A 25,552-nucleotide genomic window follows, 5' to 3' on the forward strand; every position below is an offset into this window, starting at 1 on the left:
GTTTGATCCTCAGCACCACATAAAAAATAAATAAAGGTTAAATTAAAAAAAAAAAAAAAAGAATGGGCTGGGGATGTGGCTCAAGCAGTAGTGCGCTCGCCTGGCATGCGTGCAGCCCGGGTTCGATCCTCAGCACCACATACAAAAACAAAGATGTTGTGTCCGCCGAAAACTAAAAAATAAATATTAAAAAAAATCTCTCGTGCTTGCTCTCTCTCTCTCTCAAAAAAAAAAAAAAAAAAAAAAAGAATTGCTGAGTTGCATATCAAGAGTTAAACATTAAAAAAAAAAAAAAAGAAAGGTTTTGTTTTGTTTTTTAGTACAAGGGATTGAACCTAGGGGCGCTTAACTACTGAGTAACATCCCAGTCCTTTTTTTATTTTTTATTTTGAGACAGGGTCTAAGTTGTTTATGGCCTTGAACTTGTGATCCTCCTGAGTATTCACCCTGTCTACCTGGGATTGCAGGCCTGCACCTCCATACCTGGTGTTTGTTTTGTTTTATTAGTTTCATTAAGATTTAATTCAAATATCATTTCCCACTTAAAATGTACATTTTTTTTAAAAAAAATGTTAGTATATTCATACTTGTGCAACAATTTTAGAACATTTTCTTCACCTTCCACACGCACACACAGTATTCTATTGTGTGAGTACACCATGTTTTGTTTATTTATCAGTAATGGACATTTGGGTTTCTACCTTTTAGCAATTATGGATAATGCTATTATGAACATATATGTACAAGTTTTTTGTTTAGACATGTTTCATTTCTCTTGGATATATATATACACCCAGGAATGAAATCGCTGGGTCATATGATAACTGTTTAGCCTTTTGAGGAACTGATGATCTGTTTTCCAAAGGTGCTGCACCATTTTACAATCCCACCAGCCAAGTATGAATATGAATTTCTCCACATCTTTGCCAATACTTACAGTTGTGTGTGGGGGCATGTGGGCTGGGTATTGAAGCTTGGGTATTGTGTGCTAAGCAAGTGCTCTATCCTTTTTTTTTTTTTTTAAAGAGAGAAAGGAAGAGAGAATTTTAATATTTATTTTTTAGTATTTGGCGGACACAACATCTTTGTTTGTATGTGATGCTGAGGATCGAACCCGGGCCGCACGCATGCCAGGCGAGAGCGCTACCGCTTGAGCCACATCTCCAGCCCCAAGTGCTCTATCCTTTAGCTACACCCTTAGCCTTGGCCTTTTGACTATATCCATCCTGGTGGATTTGAAGTGATATCTCCAGTATTTTTTGAAAATATTTTTTAGTTGTTGATGGACACAATAGCTTTATTTTTGTTTATTTTTATTTGGTGCTGAGGATTAAACCCAGGTCCGCATGTGTCCATGGCAAGTGCTCTACTACTGAGCTACAACCCCAGCCCTCCAGTATTTTCTTGATAGTCAATGTTTTTTTTTTTTTTTTTTTTTTTTTTTTTTTTTTTTTAAACTAGGGATTGAACCCAGGGCCTCCTGCATTCTAGGCAAGTGCTCTAACATTGAATTACATCCCCAGCCCAAGGTTAATGATGTTAAGCAACTATCTTTCCATGTGTTATCTTTTAGAGGAATATCTATTCAGATCTTTTGCTCGTTTTTAAACTGGATTATTTGCTTTTTTATTAATTTATTGTAAGATTCAGTAAGAGACTTTGAGAGCAGGAATGATGAAACCTATCAGTTGGAGTCAACTAAAAAAAAGGGAAAAATGTAAAATTTATTCGTATTTTACATAGCTAATGCACAGTAATCACAATGAGTTGTAGAATTAGAGTTAGATAAGTTTTATTCCAGTAGCCAAGCTCTTAGTCATAACGAAGAATGGACAGTGGCTCCCTGAACTCTTCTAGCTTAGTCCCTTGCTTGCCCCATTCTCAATTACTAAGTCTGACAAACTCTTGAAAGCCCTACCATTCTTGCCGAACTTTCACCCAGGCGCCGGCAGGTGGCGATGAGGCTCTCCGTGGGCCGCTCTGTCTGACGCGTGCACCTCTGTGCGGGCTACAGACGCTGCAGCTGTACTTCCGGGCGCTGATGCAGGTGAGTCAGGGTCTCCCCAAAACCTCAATGCCGTCAACCCAAAGTAAGGGAGCCCCCACTTCTGTCCCAGCTCGCTGTCACGGCTGTCCAATACCAGGGCCAGAGTGCCCAGGGGGAGGCCGGGTAGCGATCAGAGGAGGCAGAGCCGCGTGGACGTCTGGGTCCCGGCGAGGCCCAATGGGATTTAGACCGGTGCCTCTGCCCTGCTACGCAGAAGAGGTCTTGCTTTGGGTCCTCTTGGCTATCTAGACTGCCGGGAAGCGGAGTGTGACTTCTCCTCGTTCCCTCCGTCCCCGCCAGGCGGCGCCATCGCGTGAGCCCCGGTTCCCCTGGGTCAAGTGTGGACCGCCACTGGGAGTAAGTTCTACTCGTGGACTCTGATATTTCAACATTAGGATTTCCTGGTTGTATGCAAATTCTTATGAGGTACCAGCAAAGATCCTGAGTAGATATAGGGTGGACTCTGGAAATAGTATTTTTAACAGAGGCTCCAGGTTGCTGCTCATAGCTTAGGGACCTCTCCTCAGAAATACTGGCATAACTCGTGGAGGGGAACATTGTAATAGGTTGTTTATGTGGCTGTTTGTGTCCAGGACTGCTTCTAAGAGTAAGGGGTTCTAGCTGGGCATTGTATCGAGAGACCAGTATATCCCTACCTCACCCCACAATAATGAATTCCCTTTCCTGTCTCTAGCAGGATGCAGAAGATCTCCGTGTTGTTCTTCCTGGCCTGGGTCTGCTTCCTCTTCTATGCTGGCATTGCCCTCTTCACCAGTGGCTTCCTTCTCACCCGTTTGGAGCTCACTAACCATAGCAGCTGCCAAGAGCCCCCAGGTCCTGGGTTCCTGCCGTGGGGAAACCAAGGGAAGCCTGGGGCCTGCTGGATGGCTTCCCGGTTCTCCCGGGTTGTGTTGGTGCTGATAGATGCCCTGCGATTTGACTTTGCCCAGCCCCAGTACTCACAAGTGCCTGGGGAGCCTCCTGTCTCACTGCCCTTCCTGGGCAAACTACGCTCCTTGCAAAGGATCCTGGAGATTCAGCCCCACCATGCCCGGCTCTACCGATCTCAGGTTGATCCTCCTACGACCACCATGCAGCGCCTCAAGGCCCTCACCACCGGCTCATTACCTACTTTTATTGATGCTGGCAATAACTTTGCCAGTCATGCCATAATGGAAGACAATCTTATTAAACAATTCACCAATGCAGGTCAGTATGGGCTCCTTTGGAAACCAAGAATACTTGGGCAGATATCTTATTTAGAAGTTCTGGAGCCAGAATTTTGGGTGCCCAGCTGCCCACTTGATTGTGGCATAGGGGTCTAGGAAGGGGGAGAATGACATTGGGACCTTGTGTGTAGAAAGCTCAGTTTGGGGGACAAAGGACTTTGTCTTTGGTGAAAGTTTAAATCTATGTGGAATGTTGATTTTGATCTTGGGGAACTCTCAGTAAAGGGGCAAGGGAGAAATGAAGAGAAGATGAATCTTGACTCACAAGTGTGAAGAAGAGTATAGGCAGATCCAGTCCCTGTTCACTCACTGACTTGGAAAAAGCAGAATACACCCAGGAAAAACAGGTCAGCAGAGATACTCAGGTGCTGACAATTAGCAAATCATTTTGGAGGAATGGGAGTGAGAAGTCTAGGTGAAGTATGGTCATCAGGGAAAATTTCCTGATGGGAATTTTGGGCCCTGAAACATAAGGGTTGCTGGATAGAATAGCTGTGCCTTAAGATACATGGTTGGGATTTCTAATGGGTCTTAAAAGGTCTCCTCTTCTGTTTCTCCCCTGCCCTGACTCCTACTCAGCTTCTGACCACCCTCCCCTCCACATGTCCCTGCAGGAAGGCGTGTAGTCTTCATGGGAGATGATACCTGGAAAGATCTTTTCCCTGGAGCTTTTTCAAAAGCTTTCTTCTTCTCTTCCTTCAATGTCAGAGACCTACACACAGTGGACAATGGCATCCTGGAACACCTGTATCCCACCAGTGAGCAATGGGCCAGAACACTTAGTCCCTAAGACTGGGTACTGGGGACAGCTGTTTTAGTCTACAGATTCTGAACCTCCCATGGGTAAAATGGCCTGGGTGTTTGTTCCCAGACATAGAGGAGTGTTAAAGCCTTGCTGGGGTTGAGGAGTGGGCCTTGGTACCCTGTGCTCAGTGTTCTCCCCTTCACAGTGGACAGTGGTGAATGGGACGTGCTGATTGCTCACTTCCTGGGTGTGGATCATTGTGGCCACAAGCATGGCCCTCACCACCCTGAAATGGCCAAGAAACTTAGCCAGATGGACCAGGTGATCCAGTGAGTGTGGGGTAATGACTGGGGGAGTGGGTTTGTGCCTGAGAAGCTTAGAATGTACGGTTCCAGGAGAAAAAGTCCTTATTGGGAGCCTCTTTCCTGGCTGATCTCTGTATTTTCCAGGTCTTTTTCTAAAGTTAGGGATCTCATTCATCTTGAATAACTCAATGGGTGGATTTGGATAATAGATTGAAGAGGTGTCTCTTTGCCAAAGGTTTAGATCCTACTTATGAAAGTCATAGCTTGGGGTGAATGGGTCCTTGAGAAAGATCTTGATCCATCTCTATCCCCTGACACATTTCTTGGTTCACAGGGGACTTGTGGACCGTTTGGAGAATGACACACTGCTGGTGGTGGCTGGGGACCACGGGATGACCATGAATGGAGACCATGGAGGGGACAGTGAGCTGGAAGTCTCAGCTGCACTCTTTCTATACAGCCCCACAGCCCTGTTTCCCAGCACCCCACCAGAGGTGAGGCTTGGACTGTGCCTTTTCTAGTTTACCAGTATTCATTCCTTACCATAATCACAGTATTTTTATTTATTTATTTATTTTGGTACTGAGAATTGAACCCAGGGGTACTCAACCACTGAGCCATATTCCTCAGCCCTTTTTGTATTTTATTTAGAAACAGGGTCTCACTGAGTTGCTTAAGGCCTTGCTAAGTTGCTGAGGCTGGTGTTGAACTCGTGATCCTCCTGCCTCAGCCTTCTGAGCCATGGGGATTACAGGTATGCGCCACCATGCCCGGCATGATCACAGTATTCTTTTTATTTATTTTTTATTTAATACTGGGGATTGAACTCTGCAGCACTTGACCAATGAACCACACCCCCAGCCCTATTTTGTATTTTTTTTAGAGACAGGTTCTCACTGAGTTGCAGCACCTCGCTTCTTTTTTGTTGAGGCTGGCTGGCTTTTAACTCACTATCCTCCTGCCTCATGCTCCTGAGCTGCTGGGATTATAGGCGTGTGCCACCGTGCCCAGCCCTATGATCACAGTATTTTTTTTTAACTAATTTTTTTACATTTATTTTTTAGTTGTAGTTGGACACAATACCTTTATTTTGTTTGCTTATTTTTATGTGGTGCTGAGAATGAAACCCAGGGCCTCACATATGTTAGGCGAGCTCGCTACCGCTGAGCCACAACCCCAGCTCTGATCTTAGTACTCTTACAGGTCACTTTATTTTAGGCTCCCAAATCCATGATCCTGGGATCACCAACCCATGGCTCCACTTATTTCCTTCATCCCAAACACTCAGCTTTCTTTAAATATATATATATATATATATATATATATATATATATATATATACACACACACACACACACACACACACACACACACATATATATGTTGTGGGGGGGGAGTTGTAGATGGACACATACCTTTATTTTGTTTATTTATTTTTATGTGGTGCTGAGGATCAAACCCAGTGCTTCACACGTGCAAGGCAAGCACTTTACTGCTGAGCCCCAGCCCAGCCCCTTACCTCAGCTTTCTGATGAACTCATTAACCCCTGTCCATTTCCTCTAGGAGCCAGAAGTGATTCCTCAAGTCAGCCTTGTGCCCACACTGGCCCTGCTACTAGGCCTGCCCATACCATTTGGAAACATTGGGGAGGTGATAGCTGAGCTGTTCTCAGCGGGCAAGGACTCCCAGCCCCACCTCTCTGCTCTAGCCCAAGCCTCAGCTCTCCATCTTAATGCCCAGCAGGTGGGTAAGAGGGCTGGGCTTCTGAGTGATAAAATTAGGGTGGGCATAAGAGAAGCATAATGACTACTACATTGTCCTTTGTTTAGTCTTCCCACCTTTATAGCCATGTCCTCTTCCCATTATTCCTTCCTTCTATGCTAAACAGAGTTTGGGTCCCTGATTCCAAATGCCCCCTTTTGTAATACTTATCCTTGCCTCTGCCCCAAATTATATTTCTGACCTGTTCCCCTTGGTCTCTGACCTTTTCTGTTAGGTATCCCGATTTCTTCACACCTACTCAGCTGCTACTCAGGACCTCCAAGTTAAGGAGCTTCATCAGCTACAGAATCTCTTCTCCAAGGCCTCTGCTGACTACCAGTGGCTTCTTCAGAACTCCCAAGGGGCTGAGGCTGCATTGCAGACTGTGATTGCTGAGCTGCAGCAGTTCCTGCGGGGAGCTCGGGCTATATGCATTGAGTCTTGGGCCCGTTTCTCTCTGGTCCGCATGGCAGGGGGTGCTGCTCTCTTGGCTGCTGCCTGCTTTCTCTGTCTGCTCGCATCCCAGTGGGCAACATCCCCAAGCTTCCACTTTCGCCCTCTGCTGCTTATACCTGGGGCCTGGGGCCTGGGTGGAGCCATACTATATGCAGGACTCCTGTCAACTACTGGGCTGAAGCTGGATCCAGTGGTTCTAGGGACCATGGCTGCAACAAGCTCACTTCTCCCTTTTCTCTGGAAAGCTTGGGCTGGCTGGGGGTCTAAGAGGCCCATAACAACTCTGCTTCCCATCCCTGGGCCTGTCTTTTTACTCCTGCTCATTCGCTTGGCTGCCTTCTTCTCTGATAGTTTTGTTGTAGCTGAGGCCAGGGCTACCCCCTTCCTTTTGGGCTCACTCATTTTGCTCCTGGTTGCCCAGCTTCACTGGGAGGGTCAGCTGCTGCCACCTAAACTGCTCACAATACCCCGCCTTGGCTCTTCTTCCCCAACAGGCCCCCCACGGCACAGTGGTGCATATGCCCTGAAGCTTGGAGTTGGGTTGCTTTTATGTACAAGGCTAGCTGGGCTTTTTCATCGCTGCCCTGAAGAGACACCTGCTTGCCACTCCTCTCCCTGGCTGAGTCCTCTGGCATCCATGGTGGGAGGTCGAGCCAAAAATTTGTGGTACGGAGCTTGTGTTGGGGCACTGGTGACCCTATTAGTTGCTGTGCGACTATGGCTTGGCCGCTATGGTAATCTCAAGAGCCCTGAGCCCCCTGTGCTCTTTGTGCGCTGGGGGCTGCCTGTAATGGCACTGGGCACTGCTGCCTACTGGGCATTGGCATCGGGGGCCGATGAAGCACCCCCGCGTCTCCGAGCCCTGGTTGCTGGGGCATCAGTTGTGCTTCCTCGGGCAGTGGTGGCGCTGGCTGCTTCAGGACTCATGCTGCTTCTCTGGAGGCCTGTGACAGTGCTGGTAAAGGCTGGGGCAAGTGCCCCAAGGACCAGGATTGTCCTCACTCCCTTCTCGGGGCCCCCTACTTCTCAAGCTGACTTGGATTATGTGGTCCCTCAAATTTACCGACACATGCAGGAGGAGTTCCGGGGCCGGCTAGAGAGGACCAAATCTCAGGGTCCCTTGACTGTGGCTGCCTATCAGTTGGGGAGCATCTACTCAGCTGCTATGGTCACGGCTCTCACCTTTTTGGCCTTTCCACTTCTGCTATTGCATGCAGAGCGCATCAGCCTTGTGTTCCTGCTTCTGTTTCTGCAGAGCTTCCTTCTCCTGCATCTGCTTGCTGCTGGGATACCCATCACCACCCCTGGTAAATATATATCTCAGCCCTGATTCATCTAAGGATAGTAATGATACGAGTCCAGCCCCTCTTGTTTTCAAGGAGGTGTTGTTCCTTATATTCCTCACCTTGACATAGGGTCTCATGCCTCACACAATCGGGAAAGTCTTACTAATGTCCTTTCTCTTACCTGCTGTAGCCAAGCTGATTCCTCCTATTGGCTTTAATGAGTTCCTGGAGGTGGGGGTAGGAGGAGTGATAGGTAAGGAGTCCTCCAGGACTCATGGAAATGCTGCATCCTTATGAACACATTTCCTTATTCTCCAGTGATAGAAGTGGCAAATTATGAATACATTATGATAGTGAGCTGTGTATATGTGAGACAAAGAAATAGATTGAGCACAGTGGGATTCAGATTAGGATGCCTGGAGTTTGTGCAACAGAGGGAATTAGAATAATGAGAGTGTCCAGGCATGGTGACTCACTCCTGTAATCCCAGTGACTCAAAATGCTGAAGCAGGAAGATTGCAAGTTTGAGGCAAGCCTTGGCAACTTAGTGAGATCCTATCTCAAAATTAAAAAAAAAAAAAAAAATAAATGGGGATATAGCTCAGTGATGGAGTACCTCTGGGTTCAATCTCCAGTGCCAAAGAAAAGAATAATGAGAGTGTTGTCTTATAGAGAGGTTGGGGTGGTGGGCATATGTGTATGAAAATTACCACTGAATTAGCTGCTGTATATGATGGTGGGGTGGTAGGCTATGGATTAGGGGATGAGATGTAATCATAAAGAGGTATACTTTTTCCTCCAGGTCCTTTTACTGTGCCATGGCAGGCAGTGTCAGCATGGGCCCTCATGGCCACACAGACCTTCTACTCTACAGGCCACCAGCCTGTCTTTCCAGCCATCCATTGGCATGCAGCTTTTGTGGGATTCCCAGAAGGTCATGGCTCCTCTACTTGGCTGCCTGCTTTGCTAGTAGGAGCCAACACCTTTGCCTCCCACCTCCTCTTTTCAGGTACCTGCTTGCTTCCTCTCCCTTACTTTCATTGTTTTCTCTGGCTTTGTGGAAAAAAAGGAAAATCCTGAATTTAGAAAGAAGATGTGGTTTTGTTAGATCCTTGGCATCCCTTGGCCTAGGCTAATTGGGGTCTGAGCCAACTAGGGTGGTTGGGGACTAGGGTGGACCAATCTCAATGTCTTCCATTGATGTCAGCCCTGCCCTTTCCTTGAGGCAGTAGGTTGCCCACTACTTCTGTTGTGGCCTTTCCTATGTGAGAGTCAAGGGCCAAGGAAGAGGCGGCAACTCCCAGGGAGTGAAGCTGAGGCCAGAGTCAGGCCTGAGGAGGAGGTGGAGGAGCCACTGATGGAGATGAGGCTCCGGGATGCACCTCACCACTTCAATGCAGCACTTCTGCAGCTGGGCCTCAAGTACCTCTTTGTCCTTGGTGTTCAGGTACGTATAGAGAAATCAGGGAGCTAGTAATCTTTTCTCATGTGTGTGTTTCACATTCTTTCATACTTTAAAAAATCCTGGAAAAGCAGGGTACAGTGGTTCATGCATATAATCCCAGCTACTCAGGAGGGAGAGGCAGAAGGATCCCAACTTTGAGTCTAGCTTGGACAACATAATGAGACTCTGTCTCAAAAACAAACAGAAAAACCTTGGGAATGTCTCAACTGAAGTATAGATAAATGAAGAGGTTGCCTAAGCCTGGTGACCTCAAATGACAATTTTGAGACTTAAACCTGTGTTTCTTTATCTAGTCCTGGATCATATGCTCTACAACCTAGATCTGCACCTTGCTAGTTGCATTTGGGAATTATGGACATACTGGAAAGACTTAAGTAATGGCTAGGATTCTTAAACTATGATCATGGAGCCTCCTCCTTCTCTCTGGATGCAGAAGATGTACTGACATCTTTCTCTACCCTGGGAATCAAAACCTAATTGTTAGCATCAAAGATGGATGGTGACTTTCCCAAAGTCACTGAGTTAGTAGTTGGGCCAGGGCAAGAATTAGGTTTCTTAGCTCATGTCCCAAGGTTTTTTTTTTCCCCCCTAGAAACACATGCTGCTTTCCTTTTTCTTTCATTTTTTCACAGTGGCCTATAGCAGTTTTCCTTTTGCCTTGCTTCTTCCTCCCTTTCCCAAGTAACTGGGACTCTCCTCTCTCTCCTTAGATTCTGGCTTGTACCTTGGCTGCCTCCATCCTCCGCAGGCATCTCATGGTCTGGAAGGTGTTTGCCCCCAAGTGAGTGGATTTACTTAAAAGGGAAGATGGTGGGTGGGAGAAATTTAGAGCAAATTAAGAACATCCAGGATGAACAAGGTTTTGCCTCTGTAGGGAAAAAGCACTAAACCTATTCTTTGCTCCTGAGGCACTCCACCTTTCTTTGCAGGTTCATTTTTGAGGCCATAGGCTTCATCGTGAGCAGCGTGGGACTTCTCCTGGGCATAGCATTGGTGATGCGAGTGGATGGTGCTGTGAGCTCCTGGTTCAGAAAACTAGTTCTGGCTCAGCAGAGGTAGCCTAGGCTATGAATGCTTATATCTGACTACAGAGAGAACTGGAGAATAATATAACTTGGCCTGTACAGGTGCTAGCTAAACTACAAGACAGGCTCAGCCACATCTCTTTCCACCATACAGCCAGGCACTGCTGGCTCTGGGACTTCATTATTTTAGAATTCAAAATCACAGTGGAGTCTGATCCCTAACTCCTGATTTGGTTGCATCTGATGGATAAGGGTGTTAGCTATGGTGGGTCTCCAAAGTGGAATAAAAAAATGTAAATATGTTTGTCTGAGATGTAGGGGAGTCCCTACTGTCATACATCTGTTGAAGGGAGGGTCAGTCTCCTCTCTCAGGCAGATTGGATCAGTCATCTTAGACATGCTTGGCTATACCAGAGAACCTTTTGCAAGAGGTTGGAGTTGTCTGAATTTACTGCCCCCATTTTTTCCTAAATCAGTCCTATTATCCCACCTATGATTTTCTTTTGCTATACAGTCAACACATTTTTTGAGTTCTTACACTTTGGCTGATTGCAGAGAAGACTGAGAAGATAAACCCAGGTATCATAGAGTACACAGAATTTCACTGAAGCCCCAAATCATCTTCCCTGATGTGTCCTTTCACTCTAACACACTTTGCTCTTCAATTTTGTGGAAGCCTCCCTAGTTTCCCAACCTGTGCTACCTATTTATTTACTTATGATACTGGGGATTGAACCCAGGGGTGCTTTACCACTGTGCCACATCCCTAGCCTTTTTTATTTTTTATTTTGAGACACCCTCTCTGAGTTGCTATGACTGGCCTTGAATTTGCAATCCTCCTTGTTAACCTCCCCAGTTGCTAAGATTACATGCATGTGCCACTGTTCTTGGTTCTTTTATCAGATCCACTTGCCCATCTTTTTACTTTGGGGGGTGTTGGGAGATGATAATGGAAATTGAACCTAGGACCTGGCATGTGCTAGACAAGCACTCAACCACTTTCTACATCTCTAACCCTTTTTTTATTTTTAGACAGTGTCTTACTATGTTGCTGAGGCTGGCCTCAAACTTGTGATTCTCTTGCTTCCTCCAGAGTACAGGCCTTCTTGCCCATCTTATAGAACACTTCACCTTGTCTCATTGATTATTCCTGGACTTGAAGCCAAATTGTATTTATTAATTTATTCATTTTTACACCCTCAGAACCATAGGAATCCTAGTGCTTCTCTTGTATGTCTCCTGTATCCTCTGTCCATTTCACCCTCATTCTCAGGTGTCACGTTTGAAGTGCTGGCATGAGATCCTCTGGAGAGATCCATCAAAAGAGTTTGGCCAGGCACAAATACCTGTAATTCCAGCGGCTCAAGAGGCTGAGGTAGGAGGATTGTGAGTTCAGAGCCAGCCCCAGCAAAAGCAAGGCACTAAGCAACTCAGTGAGACCCTGTCCCTAAATAAAATACAAAATAGGGCTGGGAATGTGGCTCAGTGGCCAAGAGCCCCTGAGTTCAATCCCAAGTACTGGGGGGAAAAAAAAAGTTTGGAAGCCAGGTAGGTGTGGTGACATATGCCTTTAATCCTAGTGATTGAGGATGCTGGAAATGAGGATTGTAAGTTCAAGGCCAGCCTCAGCAATTTAGTGAGACCCTGTCTCAAAAAGGGCTGGGAATGTAGCTAAGTGGTTATACCCCCTGGGTTCACTCCTCAGTACCACAAAAGTAAATATAAAATAAATAAAGTGGATTATTTATCTTTTTAAAAAAGTTGAAAAGAACCTCTAGAGAGAAGGGTTAGGACCAAGGTTGGAGGTTTGAACATGTCCAAGTCATGAGAAGTGGGATTGCTGAAAGAAGAGACGATCTTGGGGCTGGGGTTGTGGCTCAGTGGTAGAGTGCTTGCCTTGCACATGCAAGGCGCTGAGTTTGATCCTCAGCATCACGTAAAAGTAAATAAATAAAATAAAGCTATTGTTTAAAAGGAAAAGAAGAAATGATCTTTAAAAAATGGGAGAGTACTTACCTTTAGTTGGCATGAGGAAGAAAAGGTAAGGAACATTGGTTGTGAGGAAGAAATACACTGCTGTGGTAGGTAGCTAAGGGAAGAGTTCAAAGTATTAATGGCTAACAGACTAGGGTACAGAGGTCAAATGCAAAGATGAAAAGTATGTATTCTGTGAGGCAATTAAAGGATATATCCTTGGTTACACTGGTTATAAACAAGTTTAATAATGTAGGATGGAGAGGGGCTGGAGTTGTGGCTCAGTGGTAGAGCGCTAGTATATGTGAGGCACTGGGTTCGATTCTCAGCACTGCATATAAATAAATAAAATAAAGGTCCATTGACAACTAAAAAATATTAAAAACAAATAATGCAAGATGGAGGTTATGGCCCCAGCTAGCCTATAAAAGAAATGAGGGGAAAAAGAAAAGAAAACCCTCCCCCAACCTGGTGGCAACTTCTGAGGTAGTTTGGTGGAACAATTCCTTTGTGAGAAAGGAAAATACCCTTTCCATCTGTAGTACCTAGGGAAGCACCTTTAGTACTTTAGTTCTTTAGTACTCTAGTACCTTTGTCTGTACCTTCACCTCCCCGCAAATTTTATTTTATTATTTATTTATTTTGCAGAGCCTTCCTTACCTACAGCCTAAGGATAATCTAATCTATCAACCACTGTCTAATCACTTTCTCCTGATAAATCTTTAAGATTCTTTCAGAGAAAGATGTGTTAGAAAATTGATTACCATTAAATATACTACTAGAAGTTCTTTCTTGCCAAACATGATGGCACATGCCTTTAATGCCAGCTATTTGGGAAGCTGAGGCTAGAGGAACCCACATTTGAGGACAATCTGGGAGACTGAGCAAGACCCTGTCTCAAAATAAAAAATAAAAAGGGATAGGGGTGTAGTTCAATGGTAGAGCACCCTTGGGTTCAATCTCCAGTATAGCAAAAAGAAAATGAGAAGAAGAAGAAAGAAATGAGATCATATAATCTGTGGTCTTTTGTGATTGACCTCTTCATCATGTTTCCAAGGTTTATATATCAGTATGTGTTGTTTTTTTTCTCTTCTTTTTTGGTACCATGGATTGAATCGGAGGCACATCCCTAGCCTTTTTTATTATTATTATTTTTAAAATATTCTTTTTCAGTTATAGATGAACGCAATGCCTTTATATTATTTTTATGTGGTGCTGAGGATCGAACCCAGTGCCTCATACATGCTAGACAGACATTTTATCACTAAGCTACAACCCCAACCCTTATTTTTTATTTTGAGACAGGGTCTCACTAAGTTGCTTAGGGCCTTACTAAGTTGCTAAGGCTGGCTTTGAACTTGGCCTCAGCTTCTCGATTCTTTTTCTTTTTAAGTTCAGATAAAATCCAACATTTTAATCTTTTGTTTGGCGGGGGGTTTCTGGGGATTGAACCCAGGTGCACCTTACCACTGAGTTACATCCCCTGCCATTTTAATTTTTTTGAGTCAGGGTCTCACTAAGTTGCTTAAGTCCTTGCTGAATTGCTGAGGCTGGCCTGGAACTTCCGATCTTCCTGCCTCAGCCTCCAGAGTTCCTGGGATTACAAGCGGTGTTACCAAGCCTACCATATTTTAGCCATTTTAAAAAGTACATTCATAATGTGCAATCATCAGCACTATCAATTCTAGAATTTTCATTACCCTAAAAAGAAACCCTGTACCCATTAAACAATCACTTTCCTTCTTCTCCCCAAATCCCTGGCCTCAGGAATCTGCTTTATGTTTCATATTTACCTATTATGGATATTTTGTATAAATGGGATCATTCAGTATGTGCCCTTTTCTGTCTGACTTCTTTGCTTCTTTGCTCCTCCTCCTGCTTCTTTCTCCTTTTTTTTTTTTGTTATTGTACTGGAGATTGAACCTGAGGACACTTTACCATTACCCTTTTTAAATTCTTTTTATTTTTTATTTTGAGACAGCTTCTCACTTAGTTGCTTAGGGCTGGCTAAGTTGCTGAGGCTGGCCTCGAACTGAACTTGTGACTCTTCTCCCTCAGCCTCCTGAGTTGCTGGGATTATAGGCCTGCACCACCACATTTGAGGTCTGTCTTTCATTTGGCTTAATATTTTCAAAGTTCATCCACATGGCATTATATATTGGTACTTCATTCCTTTTCATAGCCAAGTAATTCCATTGCACGGATAGACCACATTTTACTTCTTCATATGTTGATTAACATTTGGATTTTTACCTTTAGTTATTGTAAATAATGCTGCTATGAACATTCATGTATAAGGTTTTTGTTTTCTGTTTTATGTACCTGGGTCACTCAACCACTGAGCCACATCCCTATCCTTTTTTATTTTTATTTTGAGATAAAAGTCTCACTGAGTTACTTAGGGCTTCACTAAATTGCTGAGGCTGACTTTGAACTAGTGATCCTCCTGCCTTGGCCTCCTAAACTGATGGGATTACAGGCGTGTGCCTGTAAACATGCCAGGCTCCCTTGTATTTTTTTTTTTTTTTTGGTACTGGGGATTGAACTCAGGGGCACTCAACCACTGAGCCACATCCCCAGCCATATTTTATATTTTATTTAGATACAAGGTCTCATTGAGTTGCTTAGTGCCTTACTTTTGCTAGGCTGGTTTTGATCTCTTGATCCTCCTGCCTCAGCCTCTGAGATTAAAGGCGTGTGCTACCACCCCTGGCTTCATGTATGTTTTTGTTTGGGCATATGTTTTAATTTCTCTTGAGTATATATCCAATGGTATATTGTAGAAATACTGGGCCATTTGGTAATTCTGATCTTTTAAAGAACTGCCATTCTGTTTTCCAAAGTTGCTATACCATTTTATATTCTTTCCAGCAATGTGTATGAGTTGTGATTTCTCCACAGTGATGTCAACACTTGTTATTATCTATTTTTGATCCAATCATTTTACTGTATGTGAAATAATATTGTGCTTTGGGTTTGCATTTCTTTGAAGGTCTGTGATGTTGAACATCTTTCCTTGTACTCATTGGAGAATTATCCATTCAGATCCTTTGCCTATTTTTAAATCGGGTTATTTGTGTTTTTTTAACTATTGGATTGTAAGCATTCTGTATATATTTTAGATACCAGTTCTTTGCCAGATCTCTGTGATTTGCAAATATTTTCTCCATTCTATGGGTTGTTGTAAAAGTGAGGAAAAAACAAAATATTGACTTCCCCTTTTTTCTAACCACAACCAACACAGAAGACTTTTGTAACTTCACAAGGCATGGGTATTTCTTCCTTCCAACAAGCAAGCACTTCTGCAGTGGACACCAGATGAGAAGCCTCTACTTCAATTCAGTTCTGACACTATCTATAAGGAAATAAGATTAGTTCCCTCAGAATGAAGATTCAGTTCCCAATACTTCTTCCACTTCCCTCACCACTTCAAAAGTAAATTGCAAGACCCAGGCTGTTTCACCTGTGCTTCTGATCGAAAAAAATTGGGATTTTTTTCAGTATAGGTTGGGTTTCCACAACCCCCTCCTGGGTTGATTAATTTGCTTGAGAGGCTCACAAAACTCAAGGAAACATTTACTTATGTTTATCAGTGGTGTCAACTTTTTGTCCTATTTTGTACCTGAGGGAAAAAAAAGGAAAGATTTATTTTGGGTCATGGTTTCAGTTCATGGTCAACTTGTTTCATTCTAATGGGCCTGAGTATGTAGAGAGATTGTGGTGGAGAAGCAATGCCCACCTCATGGGGGCCTGAAAGCAGAGTGTGGGGAGAGAGTAGAGTGGAGAGAGAGAGGGGGGTAAGGAGCAGGGACAAAAGATAGCCACCAAGGGCATGTCCCCAAAGTGACCTACTCCTTTCAATTAGGTCCTCCCTCCTATAGTTTTCACTACCTACCATTAATCCATTCACTTGTGAATATCAGTAGATTAACTTATTTATTTATTTATTTTTAGCTGTAGATGGATACAATATCTTTATTTTTATTTATTTGTTTTTAAGTGGTGCTGGGGATTGAACCCAGGGCCTCACATGTGCGAGGCAAGCGGTCTACCACTGAGTTCCATTTCCAGCCCCTTAAAACCAATTTTTTAAAAATATTTTTTTAGTTGTAGGTGGACACAATACCCTTTTTTTTTTAAAAAAAAATATATTTTTAGGTGTAGTTGGACACAATGCCTTTATTTTATTTATTTATATGTGGTGCTGAGAATTGGATCAACCTCACACATGCTAGGCAAGCATTCTACCACTAAGCCACAACCCCAGCCCAGATTAATCTATTGATGAGTTTATGGCCCTCCTGATCCAATCACTTCCCAAAGTGTGCGTCTGCCACCCCCTCCCCCCAACATTGCTGTACTAGGGACCAAACCTTCAACACATGAACCTTTAAAAGCTATTGTGGATCCAAACCATAACACCAGTTTACTATTAAGGATATAGAAGAAGATATACATACGGTGGGAAAGGGTGCAAAGCTCCAACCTCCTATCTAGATATACTACCTCCAGGAACCACCATGTGTTCAGATATAAGGAAGCTTTCCAGCCTGACCTTTTTGGTGTTTATTGCATAGGCCTTATTGCTAATAGACTGGATGGGGAAGCCCAGCAAGGTGCAGTATTTCTTCCTCCAGAGTATGGGAAAAGACCCCTCTGGAATAAGATGGGTCTTATGACTTATTTTCAGAAGAGGTAAGTCAGAGAATTTCTTGGTAAAAGGCAGAGAAAGATTGGTTTTTATGACTTGCCTTAGGGAGAGGAAAACCTGGAAACTGGAGGAAGACCCAACAGTTTTCTCTTCATTTTCTTTCTCTTTTTTTTTTTTTGGTGCTGAGTATTGAACCCAGAGCTTCACATATGCCAGGCAAGCACTCTATCACTAAGCTACATTTCCAGCCCATTGTTGTCGATTGAGATGGGGTCTGACTGTATTCCCAGACTAGTCTTGATTCCTGGGCTAAAGTAAATCCTTCCACCTCAGCCTCTGGATCAGCTGGGACTACAAGTGTGTGTGACTGCACCTGCCTTCATTTTCTTAATATCCTTTGAGGCACAAACATTTTTAAATTTGAAAGAAATCCAAATCCTATTCTTTTTTTGCTTGAGATTTTGATGTCATATATAAAAAATTATTACCATGTGCAACAATTTAGTTTTAGAATATTTCCATTATCTACCCAAATTCCCTTGCCTTCCCTGGCTCCCTTTCTTTCTCGTACTGCGGATTGAACCCAGGGCCACTCTACCTCTGAGCTCCATCCCCATCCCTTTTTATTTTTTGAGGCAGGGCCTCACTGGCCTTGAACTTGGGTTCTCCTGTCTCAGCCTCCAGAAGAGCTGGGATTTGAGGCCTGTGCTGCTGCACTGACTAAGGTTTTTATTTTAGTGAAGTCATTTTTTTTGTTGTGGTTGGTCATGCTTTTGTTCTTAAGAATATACTTAAGTACTTAAGTGTACTTAAGAATGTTCATGCTTGTAATGTACTTAAGAATACGTATATGGTATTTAAGAATATATTTGGGGGGTTGGGGTTGTGGCTCAGCGGTAGAGTGCTCGTCTAGCCCTGGGTTCTGTCCTCAGCACCTCATAAAAATAAGTAAATAAAATGAAAGTATTGTGTCCAACTACAACTAAAAGTTAAATATTTTTTTTTGAGGGAGAATTTTGATATTTTATTTTTTAATTTTCGGCGGACACAACATCTTTGTATGTGGTGCTGAGGATCCAACCGGGCCGCACGCATGCCAGGCGAGCGCGCTACCGCTTGAGCCATATCCCCAGCCCTTAAAAAATAAATATTTAAAAATATATATTTGAGTTGTCAAATTCAAGACCACAAACGGATTATCTTGTTTTCTTTCATAAGGTTTTGGATTTTTGGTTCTTGTATTTGTGACCCATTTTGAGTTGATTTTACACATGGAGGGTTGAATTTCATTCTTTTTTGCCCAGTTATGGGACTATTACGGAGGGCGGGGCTTTCCTCCTCGTACTACGTACCCCAGCATACACTGCGCGGGCCAACACGCCGGAGAGGGGAAATCCGGGCAGGCCTGGGGGTGTGGCTGCGTGGAAAGGCTGAGTTACAGACTAGTTCTGAGAACGCTTCCTGCCACCGTTTGTGAAGGCAGTGGGCCCCGCGAGGGCCTAGCAGGCGGAAGGGCCTGCCACGCGACTTCCCAGCTCAGACATGCCACACCGTTTCTGACTGTTCTGGTCGGTCGGGACACTTTTCTTACCCAAGTTTCCCGCGGAAACAACTCTTGAAGAGGACCAATCACAGCAGAGAGTTTTGCTGGGCGGGCCAACAGAGGCGAGGGTGGGAGCCGCGCGACGCGTGAGCTCCGGATTTGTGCTGGAAAGGGTGGACAGCCTTTGTAGGGATCTCGAAGGGAGCACGAAAGGGTGCGGAAGTGAGCAAGCCCCTCTCGACTATGTGGGGGCTACGGCGGGGTTACCCTCACCCATCAGAAACCCTCCGCAGGTGTAGGGGTTCACCCTCCTCGACCATGGCCCACCAGTCTTTCCTGGGTTCCCCAGAGGCTCGCGCCAGCTGCCTGGACCTGTGGAAGGAAAAGAACGACCGGCTCGTTCGACAGGCCAAGGTAACGTGGTTACTGGGACCCTCGCTTTGCTGCACCAGGATCCCAGAAAGCGCGTTTGCAGTGAATTTACCCCAGCCTTTGGGAAGGAGCACAGCTTGACTTCCCTCGAAGAGCAAAAAATACCTGGAGAATGCACCCCTCTTTACTGTTGAAAGGGGAGCGAAAAAAAGACTCATTCTCAGTAATGTTCCCTCCCACTTTTGGCAGGTGGCTCAGGACTCTGGTGTGTCTCTGAGGCGACACAAGTTGGCTCAAGACACACTGGAGGGACTCAGGGAGCTCCTCCACATTCTTCATGGTAAGCAGAGTCTTTTCCAGGATGGTCAGTTTGCCTTCTCCACAGCCAAGAATCTTCTGTATTTCTGGGATTGAGGTGATTACTTAGGGGACAGGGAATATACAGAATGGGCTGGAGTGGAATTGTCTTTGTACATGGAGTTTCTCTTCTGTGCCTGCCTGTGTATGGGCTCGGAAGCATGCATACACAATGGTAGCATGGAAAGAAGTGGTTTCCCAGATGATTTGCTCTTTCCGGACTGTCTGACCAGAGGACATGTTCTTCATTGAAGCTGTTTTATTTGGAGTGGGATGATCTCTGGATTGGGATCTTATTTGGGAAAATTTTCATGTGAGAGAACGAGAGTGTGTGAGTGAGAGAGCCTAAGATCACCATCTATTGCTTCAGGACTTCCTGCAGCTGTCCCTGTTCTCCCCTTGGAGCTGACTGTCACCTGTAACTTCATTATCCTGAAGGTGAGCCTAGCCCAGGGTTTCACTGAAGACCAGGCCCAGGATATACAACGGGGCCTAGAAAGAGGTGAGGGTCAGTTTGCCTTCTATTCCCCTGCCAGCTTTAGTCTGGATTTAAGTCTGTCTAAGAGGTTGGGAGAAACAACAAAAGACATCATCTTCATGGAGAGAGGTGCCCTTCTGTAATTCTCTATGGGCTCCTCAGACCAGGTTGGGGTGTTATTATTTTAATCCTTGGGCTTTTGCAGAAGAGGAAAGACAGAGAGTGTGGGGAGATGGAGTATGTGGTCTCACCTTTGCTTTGTGTATGTGTACTCTATAGTGCTAGAGACCCAGGAGCAGTTGGGGCCCAGGCCAGAACAAGGGATCAGGAAGTTGTGGGAGTCTGTCCTCCGTGCTTCCTCCCTTCTGCCCGAGTTACTGTGTGCCCTGCACCACCTGGCTGGCCTGCAGGCTGCCCTTTGGCTGAGCATTGACCATCTTGAAGACCTGGCCTTGCTGTTGCAGACTCTGAATGGCAACCAGGTAATGGGGGAAGTGATCTGAAGATGAGGGTGTCATCCCTCCTTCCTTCTCCACTGCTGCAGGTCCATGATTACTGGAAAGCCTTCTACATTTGTAGTCTGAAAACCTGAGTTTTCTGAGGGACTTTGGGTAACCTTGCTCTGGTTGTCCCATTGTGGGGGATTATCTTTGGGGCATTTTTAAAAAACAGCTTAATGAATTTGGTTACGGTTAGGGCTTTTGTGCATGATCTTGCTGAAACTAACTCATAATCTCAGTCTTCTCAGTAGTAACCCAAACATGGTTACTAAACTGGCCCTGTGACCTCATTGGCATATCCTGAATGAGAAGGCATACTAGAAAAGATCACTACTGCCCTAAATTATTATTCTTTCCTTTATCCTTCTTTCTCAGATATTTTTCTCTTAGAATTGGGGGAGCAGGAATCAGGAGGAGTCTTTAACTCAAGGAGCCCAAGACTGGAGAAGTGAGAGTGGTTTTAGACTTAGAGACTTGGTCCTTTTCTCTCCAGAATGGGGCCTCTAAGGATCTGCTGCTACTTCTAAAAACTTGGAACCCTCCAGCTGAGGAATCAGATGCCCCATTGACCCTGCAGAATGCCCGGGGTTTAAGGGATATCCTTTTGACAGCATTTGCCTACCGTCAAGGTCAGCTAGCAACCTGACTCATCCTTTCCCTTAAGGTATCCTCTGGGCTTATACTCTCCCTGTCATATCCCATTCAGTTCCATGGAGTTTTTCTGGGCTCACTTTCCCATCACATTTTCTACTTTATGGGCCTCTCTAATCTCACACCCTAATTGCCCTCAGGCCTCCAGGAGCTGATTTCAGGGAGCCTACCAAGGGCATTGAGCAGCCTGCATGAAGCAGCCTCAGGTCTGTGTCCACGACCTCTCTTGGTTCAGGTGTATACAGCATTAGGATCCTGTCTTCGTAAGATGGTAAAGATAGCCCTGAGGGGTGGGAGAAATGGGGGAAACCTTGGGCATTATAAACAGCATTTTCTTTTTGATGATAGCTGAGGCCTATGTCCTTTTACCCCTCTAGGGAAATCCACAGAGAGCTTTGCTGTACTTGATTGCAGCCCTGAAAGGGGGATCAGCCTGGGGTCTTCCACTTCTGGAGGCTTCCAGATTATATCGGCAATTGGGGGATACAGCTGCAGAGCTGGAGAGTCTGGAGCTGCTGGTTGAGGTAAGTAACTGTCAGATGAATATATGGGGTGGAGAATGGCTGAGGTGCTGGTGTTGGAGTAACTAGACAAGATACAAGTATAAGGAAGTATGACTCCCAAAGATTATAGATATACTTTCTTCTTTCCTATTTAGGCCTTGAGTGCCACCCATAGCTCTGAAGTTCCACAGCTTCTCATTGAGGTAGAATTGCTACTCCCACGACCTGACCCAGCCTCTCCCCTTTACTGTGGCACACAGAGCCAAGCCAAGCACCTGTTAGCAAGCCGATGCCTACAGATGGGGAGGTGAGGTTCCCTTTTGCTCAGCTGAGCTCCTCTTCCCACTTCATGCCTTCCCCAGGGTATGACTCTAGGGTTTTTTGTTTTGTTTTGGTACTGAGCATTGAACCCAGGTGCACTTAACTACTGCTCCACATCCCTACCTCTTTTTGGTATTTTTATTTAGAGACAGGGTCTCACTGAGTTGCTTAGGACCTCGCTAAGTTGCTGAGGCTGGCTTTGAACTTGTGGTCCTCCTGCCTCAGCTTCCTGAGCCACTAGGATTATAGGTTGTGCACGACTGTGCCCAGCCATTACTCTGTTTTTTGTTCCTGTGAGTTGGGTGATGAATGAGGCAATGGTAGGACATAGGTCTCTACTCTTCAGTGTCCTGCCTTACTGCTGGACCTGAACTGAGGGCTTTTCATCCAGACAATAACTTCTATCTTTGAAACACTGAAATCTCCCCAATCTATTCTGTAACTGAGGTAGATCCATGCAGAGCCAGGGTTGTAGGCCTAGACCTCACCTTCTCTCTTATTCCTCAAGGCCTACAAGCATCCCTTCATTAGCAAGGAGAGAACGTTTTCCCTGAAGCCCTTGGAGGACCCTGCCAGGGCATAAGGTAGTGTTCATGTGTTATGACTTTCCAGGGCAGAAGATGCTGCAGAGCATTACTTGGACCTGCTGGCCCTGTTGCTGGATGGCTCAGATCCACGGGTAGGTTCTCCATAATGAAATGGGAGGGTTGAGAGTTCCTTTGGAGTAGAGCAGAATGATTGTTCTGCTTTTCCCTCTACTATTCTGTCTGTCCATTATGGAAGACCAGGCTCTATATGGTCTTTATAGTACCAGACCCTGGTGAAGAGATCTCTTCAAGACACGCATCCTTCTCCCACTCTAGTTCGGCCCACCAACCAGCCCCCCAGGACCTTGTATGCCTGAGGTGTTCTTGGAGGCGGCAGCAGCACTGATCCAGGCAGGTCGAGCCCAAGATGCTTTGACTGTATGTGAGGAGCTGCTTACCCGCACATCTTCTCTGCTTCCCAAGATGCTCCAGCCATGGGAAGATGCAAGAAAAGGAACCAAGGAACTGCCATTCTGCCCACTCTGGGTCTCTGCTGTTTACCTGCTTCAGGGCCGGGCCTGGGTACAACTGAGGGCCCCAAAAGAGGCAATTAGTGAATTTAGCCGGTGAGCCCAGTAAGCCACCTAGGGTCCTGGGGAAGTGTGGGAGAAAGATTTTCTGATTGGGATCTGGGTTGGTGAATTCTGTTCTTACCCACTCACCTGAATTTCTGAGTTTGATTCTTCTTCGCTCCTGCTCCATGTTCCATATCAGGTGCCTTGAGTTGCTCTTCCGGGCCATACCTGAGGACAAAGAACAAGGTGATTTAGAATTTCAGTTTTCCTTATCTCCTGGAAGGGGTGGAGGTGAAAATGGGTTTCCTTTCCGTGTATCCCAGCCCACCAGACTAGAAGACTTAAGAAAGGGGCTCCAAACAAAAGAAGAGAGAGAGGGGAACTTGGGGTTTTGGTGATATGTGGTTGGGAAGACACTTATTGATTTTGGGTATGGTCCTCAGGGGCAGCTTCCAACTGTGAGCAGGGGTGTAGGTCAGATATGGCACTGCAACAGCTTCGGGCAGCTGCCCTGATCAGTCGTGGACTGGAATGGGCAGCCAATGGCCAAGATACCAAAGCCCTACAGGACTTCCTCCTCAGTGTGCAGATGTGCCCAGGTATGTATGCTATACATAACATCAGTTATGCATGGATGTTCAGGGACAGAGAGGTCCACAGAGGAGGTACTTGGGCATTTGTGTAAGAGTGGTTTTCTGCGACAGGAGGGCTGAGTGAGATTATGCTGTTTAAAACTAGGATATATCTAAGTGTGCACATATAAACATAGTATATATACAAGGCTCCCAAGAGTTCCCTGGTTTCCTGTGTCCTTAAGACACAAAGACCAAGACTATTGGTGTGGGCTATGTGGGAATGCGGCCAGCTGAGCCCTTTTTACTGGGCAGGTGACAAATCCTGGAAGAGGAATGGTTGTGAGTGATCTACTCTTGGTTTCATACGTGAGTGTAAACAAGACAGTCTCTCTAGTTCTCAGTTTCTTCTTTTATAAAATGATGCCTAAGCCTATATCAAATTCTAAATCTTTCTACTCTGGGGTGGGCTACAGGTAATAGAGATGCTTCCTTTCATCTGCTTCAGACTCTAAGGAGGCTGGATAGGAAGGATGAGGCCGCTGCTTTCTGTTGGAGGCTGCAGGCCCAAACTCAACTGCCACAGAAGGAAGCTATCTGGTGAGGGTTGCTGACTTGGGACTGAAGGACAGTTGGAGTTGTGGAGTCCTTGGGAGTATTGGGGGTGATGAAGGACTGAAAGGGAGGGAAAGTTGCCTAACCTTTGATCTTTCATTCTTATGCATCACTCTTCTTGCTCTCCAGGTCTCTCCCCCTGTACTTAGAAATCTATTTGAGCTGGATCCATTCCCCTGACTGTGAAACCTTCCTTGAAGAGTTTCAGACATCTCTGCAGGAGCCTCACGACCTGTAGCTGCTATGTTTCCAAGAGCCTGAGCTGAGGGCCCAGTGAATCATCTCTGTGAGGAGGGCCTCCCCGCCTCCCCTTGCTTTACCCTCCTTGGGTGATGTGACTGGAGCTGATCCTATGTAACTCTTGTACTGGTGAAGTTGGTGACAGTCCTGTGTGGTTTGGGATACTCCTTCCTTCTGGAGGAAGTATTCCCTGCTACCAACAAGTCATTGACTTTGCTTATAGCATCTGTTTTTCCTGTTTCCCCTTTTCTTGTGTTGAGTAAAAATGCATATATATATATATATGTATATATATCTTGTCTGCCTAGTACATATACTTGGATGGGAAAGCTTTTGGGTGCTTAGTTGAGTGCTGGTTGTCAAAAGAACCCTCTCCCAATATTGACTGCCTGTGCTCCCCCCCTTTTATTTGTTCGTGTGTGTGTGTGTGTGTGTGTGTGTGTGTGTGTGTGTCGGGGGGTGCTAGCGATTAAATCCAGGCCTTGTATATGAACTCCCATCCTCTCAACATCATCTGTCTTATGAGCTGGAGGCCTAGCTATGATGGAAAGACTACACTAATCCTCATTCAGTGCCTTAGTTCTTTCCAGACCCAAAGCCCAAATCCTGTGCTAGGTGATAGGAGTTAGGTATGGAGGGTGACCTAGACAGGCTTTTCAAGTTAAGGGCAGGTTCTTAATACTGAGGAGGGACAACCAGATCTCTGAGTCTATCAATGACTCCTCACCTACTTCCTAATTCTAAATTCTAGAAATTGAACTCATTTCAGTCAAACTTGTCTGTGTGGATGGGGGTGAAGTGTGATTTGAGTCAGCAAGCCCCAAAGAACCCTATTGACGCCAGTCAGGGCCAACTGTCATTGTAACCGAGGGACTTCTAATTTCAGTATGTAATTTTCTTGCTGCCTTGGATGATATTGGCTCTGCTTTGTGTTCTGTGGCTGCCTTTTGACTTCTTTGGACTCTGAATGTGCTCTCCTCCAGGCATCAATATTAATACTCTATGGTAAGGGAAGCACTCCTCCCTTAACTCGTGGGATTAACTGTTGGGGAGGGTGCAATGACAATGAGGTAGCCCGGATGAAAAGCTGGGGTGCTAGTCAAAAGAGCCAGAGTAGGGGTTGCTGGTGCCAGTATTTTGATTTTGTTTTTTGGTGCTCGCAATTGAATTCAGTTGCACTTAACGACTGAATCACATCCCCATTCTTTTTTATTTATTTATTTTTATATTTTTACTTTGAGACTGTCCACATGGCTTAGGATCTCACTAAGTTGCTGAGGCTGGTCTTGAATTTGCTATCCTCGTGCCTCAGTTTTCCAAATTGCTGGGCATGCGCCATGGCACCTGGCTTGG

At 45.2% G+C, this 25,552-nt stretch overlaps 2 protein-coding genes across 6 annotated transcripts; both read left to right on the forward strand.

Annotated features, from left to right (window-relative positions):
* The first annotated feature begins 1,978 nt into the window (after positions 1-1,978).
* Pigo (phosphatidylinositol glycan anchor biosynthesis class O) lies at positions 1,979-15,757 on the forward strand. Of its 4 annotated transcripts, none has more exons than XM_076845858.1 (12): positions 2,012-2,047; positions 2,348-2,404; positions 2,742-3,256; positions 3,891-4,034; positions 4,227-4,350; positions 4,661-4,820; positions 5,891-6,070; positions 6,324-7,851; positions 8,633-8,839; positions 9,060-9,277; positions 10,006-10,076; positions 10,225-15,757. In XM_076845858.1, the coding sequence occupies exons 3-12, from the start codon at positions 2,746-2,748 to the stop codon at positions 10,352-10,354; spliced, it is 3,273 nt and encodes a 1,090-aa protein (XP_076701973.1). In that variant the 5' UTR covers positions 2,012-2,047; positions 2,348-2,404; positions 2,742-2,745; the 3' UTR covers positions 10,355-15,757. The 4 variants fall into 4 exon arrangements, with proteins under 4 accessions (XP_076701974.1, XP_076701973.1, XP_076701975.1 ...); XM_076845860.1 differs by having other exon boundaries at positions 2,745-3,256; XM_076845859.1 differs by lacking the exon at positions 2,348-2,404 and having other exon boundaries at positions 1,979-2,047; positions 2,745-3,256.
* A 2,623-nt stretch (positions 15,758-18,380) lies between these two features.
* Fancg (FA complementation group G) lies at positions 18,381-24,489 on the forward strand. Of its 2 annotated transcripts, none has more exons than XR_013090255.1 (14): positions 18,381-18,902; positions 19,110-19,200; positions 19,588-19,719; positions 19,975-20,177; positions 20,689-20,824; positions 20,987-21,117; positions 21,224-21,370; positions 21,505-21,656; positions 22,283-22,349; positions 22,534-22,823; positions 22,972-23,018; positions 23,216-23,371; positions 23,853-23,944; positions 24,089-24,178. XR_013090255.1 is itself a non-coding variant. In XM_076843323.1 (14 exons), the coding sequence occupies exons 1-14, from the start codon at positions 18,732-18,734 to the stop codon at positions 24,195-24,197; spliced, it is 1,956 nt and encodes a 651-aa protein (XP_076699438.1). In that variant the 5' UTR covers positions 18,381-18,731; the 3' UTR covers positions 24,198-24,489. The 2 variants fall into 2 exon arrangements, 1 of the variants encoding a protein (XP_076699438.1); XM_076843323.1 differs by having other exon boundaries at positions 23,821-23,944; positions 24,089-24,489.
* Positions 24,490-25,552: the final 1,063 nt, after the last annotated feature.

This window comes from Callospermophilus lateralis, chromosome 2 (genome assembly GCF_048772815.1).
Source record: "Callospermophilus lateralis isolate mCalLat2 chromosome 2, mCalLat2.hap1, whole genome shotgun sequence".
Classification (NCBI taxonomy): domain Eukaryota; kingdom Metazoa; phylum Chordata; class Mammalia; order Rodentia; family Sciuridae; genus Callospermophilus; species Callospermophilus lateralis.